The sequence below is a fragment of the Trichinella spiralis genome (assembly GCF_000181795.1).
Source record: "Trichinella spiralis strain ISS 195 chromosome Unknown Scfld1890, whole genome shotgun sequence".
Taxonomy (NCBI): Eukaryota; Metazoa; Nematoda; class Enoplea; order Trichinellida; family Trichinellidae; genus Trichinella; species Trichinella spiralis.
This window is the reverse complement of record NW_003528829.1, coordinates 1-5,182: the sequence shown is the minus strand read 5'-3', so window position 1 is coordinate 5,182 and position 5,182 is coordinate 1. Positions and strand designations below refer to the sequence as shown.

Below are 5,182 nucleotides of genomic sequence, written 5' to 3'. Positions count from 1 at the left end.
AGGGGCCAGGGTTCGGGCGGCCCCCGCGGTCGACCCAAACGCGAACCTGCATAGGCAGCTCGCTCGCGGCGGGAGCGCTCGCTATCTCCGGCGCCGATCTAAAGCCTTGTCAGTCTTCAATTATGTTGTCATGCTTCGGATCTCTGATCCTGCGCTAATCCCTTAATGGTCACGTCATGATGGCCATTTCCACGCCCTTTGATCTGACTGCCGTCGCCGCTATGGCGCACTCGCCATTGTCTCGCGAACGACGATAGATCGAGACGCAGCAGGGGGGCCTCTCTGACCCCGACTCAGAGCCGCCAGAAGCCCAGATAGCGATCTGGCCGGCGAATGCGCGGGTATTGTTCTTGGCCTACCCGCGACTTCTGGGCACCAGCCCTTGGCCAGGTCACACCGACTAGGTCGGTGATGTTCCGTCCGGAACATCCTCCCCCCCGGATGGGAGAGTCACTCTCCCATCACTAACCCTGGCTGGCTCCAGCACCACCAGCTTGGCAACTGGTCTCGTGACCTCAGCGGTCGAGGTCCGGAGTCGTGCTGCTCGGGCTACGCCGTCGCTGCCTGGGAGAAGCTCCGTCACCACGCCGAGGGGGCATCGCCCACGCGGGACGTGGTCCTCCAATATCAGGACGAGGTCGTTCGGCTGGGGGCCTTCAGCATGGCGTCTCCACTTCGGGCGCGGCAGTAAGGTGGCGAGATATCCGCTCCGCCATAGTCTCCACCATTTCGCGATTAACTGTTGCCGGTAACGCCACCGGCTCTCCCAGCGCTGGGATCTCCCCCCTGGGGGGTGCCAATTCGCATCCAGGTCGTCGACTGCGGGGAGATCTGCGTAGGCCCGACCCGTCAGCAGCTGAAACGGACTGAGGGGTAACGGGCCGCCTGGTCCCTCCTCCACGAGGGTTAGGGGTCGAGCGTTGAAGCAGGCCTCGATCTCACACAGGACGGTTCGGAGCTCCTCCTCATCCAACAGTGCCTGCCCCAGAACCTTCCGCAGTGACTCTTTCATAGTGCGAATGAGGCGTTCCCAGTAGCCCCCCATCCACGGGGCCCTTGGGGGTATGAATTTCCATCGAATTCTTTGTCCGGCGAGGTCCCGCTGCACTTGATCCACATCGATCTCCTGCCATAGCCGGCGCAGTTCGGCAGCCGCGCTCTGGAATGAGCGGAAGTTGTCCGTCTGGATGACCACCGGCCGGCCTCGTCGAGCCATGAAGCGGCGAAGAGCCTGTAGCACTCCAACTGTCGACATCTCTGGGACTAGCTCTAAGTGCACCGCACGCGATACCATACACGTGATCAGGCACACGTAGCGGGGCGTTGTGGTCTTTCTAGTTCCCCGGACGAACAAGGGCCCGGCGAAGTCCATGCCTACATGGGCAAAGGCGGGCGCCGGAGTCGTTCTAGCTGCAGGTAGGTCGGCCATCTTCGGTTGGGGAGGCCGCCCCGTAGCCCAGCGGCATTGAAGACAGCCACGGAGCACCTGCCTCACGCGGCTTCGCCCCCGCGGAATCCAATAGCGTTGCCTTAGCGCGAACAGTGTCTGGGAAACTCCTGCGTGTAGTTGTCTCAGATGGCAGCGAAGGACAAGTCCTCGCGTCACCTCGTGTTCGCTAGGGAGGAGGGCGGGGTGCCTTCCGGATAACGGTAAGCTGGACTGTCCCAGCCGACCTCCAACCCGCAGCGTCCCCGCGGCGTCCAGGTAGGGGTTTAGTGGACCCAGCTCGCTACGGGCATGCACGTTGCCGTTTCTCTTCAGCGCTTCGATCTCCTTCGGGAATCCTTGTCTCTGGGCGATCCGTACCCATATCTGCTCAGCCGCCTCCAGCTCCGGGGCCGTCAGGGGTCCGGTCCGCCGATCTTCAGATACGGAGCCGCAGTTGTGCCCAAATCGGAGGCAGAGGGCGGTGATCCGGAACAGCTTCTCGATGTCGCCGTACCTTCCTGGATCGAGAACGTGGTCCGGGTTGTGAGTCACCACCGAGATCAGCAGGGTTGGTGATCGATCCTCATCGGGTGGAGACGGAGGTTTGCGTTCAGACTGGCCCCGTTTCCTTGGCCATGTTTCCATCGGCTCGGCGAGCCACTTTGGCCCTTGCCACCAGCAACGGTTCTTCGAGAGTCCCTTCAAGGATGCTCCGCGGCTCAGCACGTCGGCAGGGTTGCTCTTCCCCGGGCAGTGTCTCCAGCAGGTCGGTTCTACTAGCTGTTGGATCTCTTCCACGCGGTTCCGGACGAAAGGCTTCCACTGGCTGGCCGCCGACTGTATCCACGCGAGCGTGACTTCGCTGTCGCTCCAGCACGAGATGGAGCGTATATCTAAGCGTAGTGCCTCTTGAACGTAACAGATCAGACGCGCGGCCATGAGAGCCCCCATAAGCTCCAGCCGCGGGAGGCTCAGGCGCTTCACTGGGGCGACTCTGGTCTTCGCTGCCGCTAACCTCACCCACGCGGGTCCAGACAGGGGTTCCACCCGCAGGTAGACTACCGCACCGTAGGCCCGCTCGGAGGCGTCGCAGAAGGCATGAAGCTCGATCCGCTTCACATGGTCCAAAGGTATGGGAACCAGGGCCCGGGGCAGCCGGATGAGGGGGAGGTCGTCCAGTTCACTCTTCCAAGCAAGCCAAGGTCTCTCGACGTCTTCTGGGAGTGGTTCGTCCCAATCCAGCCCCCGCTCCCATAACGATTGGAAGAGAATTTTTGCCCGCACGAGGAATGGGGCCAAGCATCCAATCGGGTCGAAGATACCCGACGCGACGCTCAACAGTTGTCGTTTCGTGTCCCCTCCCTCCGGGCGTCTCCTTTCGGGATTTACAAACGTCAGATAGTCTTCGTTACGCTCCCAATAGATTCCTAACGTCTTCCAGGGCCGGCCGCCTGCCCCCATCGTGGTCTTCTCCAGTGGGAGGTCTTGGAGGGCGTCTGGTTCATTGCTGGCCCACTTATGTAACTGGAACCCGCCGGAAGCCAGTAAGGACGACAACTGGTCCACCAAGCTCCGAGCGTCCGCCACCGAGTCGCAAGAAGTGGCTAAATCGTCCATGTACATGTTATTCAATACTTCTTCGGCCGCTCGGGGCGCGGACCCATGATTCTGGTTGGCGTGCAACCGCACGGTCCCCATGGCCAGGAAGGGTGAGCAGGTCAGTCCGAAGCAGACCCGGGTGAGGCGGTACTTGCGGATCTTCTGCTCGTCATCCCGCCAAAGGAATCTGCAGGCGTCTCGATCTTCAGCCCTCACTCGGATTTGCAGGTACATCTTCTCGATGTCGGCCTGCAACCCTACCCGAAGGCGGCGGAAGGAGAGAATTGCACGCAGCAGGTCAATCTGGAGATTCGGTCCCGCTTCCAACTGGCGGTTCAGTGTGATCCCCTTATACGGAGCGGCTCCATCGAACACCACTCGACATTTTCGCTCGTCGCCCGCCCCCTGGTAGACCGCGTGGTGGGGAAGGTACCACGTCCGCCCAAGCGGGCTTGCCTCCGGCGCAGGTTCCGCCCAGCCTTCGTCGAAGTACTGCTTCATGACTGAAGCGTACCGCAAGCGATCTTCTTCGCGTGTGCTCAGGCGCCGCTCTAATGCCAGGAGCCGGCGTCGGGCGTGAGAATAGTTGTTGGGGAGGGCCGGTCCACCGGGCACCCAGGGTAGGCCGACCGAGTACCTCCCCTCGTCCAGATGGAGTTCCTCCTCCAATTTCTTCATCGCCGCTGTTCCATCGGCAGCGGAGTCTTCGGTGGGTGTGATTCCCAGCGCCTCGATTTCCCAGAATCTCCGCAAAGCGTCGTCGTTGGAACCTTCGCCTTGTAGAAGGAAGACCCCGGCCTCCGAGGCCCGATTTCGGGCGGCTCTCCCGCACGTGATCCAGCCGAGGCGAGTCTCCACGGCCACTGATCCACCGGTCGCTCTTCGAATGCGACCGGTCACGAGTTCGTAATAGTAGTCTATGCCGACCAACACATCGACCACAAGCGGCTCTCTCCGCCGCTGACCCATTTCGGCCACGGCCCGTGCCGGTGTCCCCTCTGGGGACTCCGCCGGTGCCCTCTGGACCTCTCCGCAAACACGGGGAATTACTAGTGCCTGCACCAGAGTGCCAACGCCTCGACGGCCTGAGCTCTCGGCTGTTCCAAGCCGAAATTCTACCCGCCTCCATCGACGCTCCGGCCCTACACGACCTCCGAGTGTGGTGAGGCGACAACGTTCATGGGGCCCGGTGAGTCCGAGGACGTCTGCCACGTCCTTCCGGATGAAAGAGACCTCCGCCCCCGTGTCAAAGAGGCAATTTACTATCACATGATTCCCGTCCGGCCCATACGCTCGAGCGCGGACCGTTTGGAGACACCCCCCAGGGGGGCCTCGGGCAGCCAGGAGACCCTGGCGGGCCCGTTCGGACCTCGGCGACCGAGCTGACTCCGACCTCGGTGACGGGTGAAGTAATTTATGGTGCAGCTGGCGGCATCCGTCCTCTCCACAGGGTCGACCTCCTCGGCATCCTTTCGCCATATGCCCGGTCTCCAGACATCGAAAGCAGACTTCCTTGATCCGCACCATGTCTCTCCTCTTGGACAGGTCCGCCTGCAGGAACTTCTCACACTCTTCCGCCTTGTGCTCCCCACTACAGAACGGGCAGCCCTTGGCGGCGACCACTGCCAACGCCGCCGCAGTTGATCTGATGCGATCCCCATATCTCCGGTCGGAACGCGACGGTTTCGACGAGGGCGCCCGTTGTTCCGACTTCACTGCAGGTGGTTTCGCTTCTTCTCCATTCGACTTGGCGAGCAGATTCGCCTGCCACTGAGCGAATTCCAAAAACTTCTGCAGGTTGTCCTCTTCTTCGGCGGCATCCGGTCCGATGTTGGTGTCCCAGGCCCTTATCAACGCCGGGGGAAATTTGTCCAGCAACATCGGCATCAGGACCTCGCTTGCGGGGAGACGGCCGGCGAATGGATCTCTATCCAGAGCAGTGAGACAACGCAGATGTTTAGTCACTTCGTCCACCAGGGACTGGATGCCCCGCGCCGACATCTCGCGGCACGCTGGCTCCCTCCATAGGGCAGCCAAATGCCCGCGTATCACTTGTCTCGGTCGACCGAAACGCTTCTTCAAAATGTCCACGGCCTGGGGGTAATTCTCTGGAGTGAGCGGGATGCCTTCAATGGTGTTCCTCCGCCGTCCCTT

The 5,182-nt window shown here is 61.6% G+C and overlaps 1 protein-coding gene across 1 annotated transcript; it reads right to left on the bottom strand.

The window, feature by feature from the left end:
* Window positions 1–469: 469 nt before the first annotated feature.
* Window positions 470–5,029, bottom strand: Tsp_12650 (putative integrase core domain protein; the record flags this gene model as incomplete). The annotated part of the gene is made up of 1 exon (XM_003368789.1): window positions 470–5,029. A coding segment is annotated over exon 1 (4,560 nt), but the record flags the coding sequence as incomplete, so codon positions are not given.
* Between the last annotated feature and the right edge of the window lie 153 nt (window positions 5,030–5,182).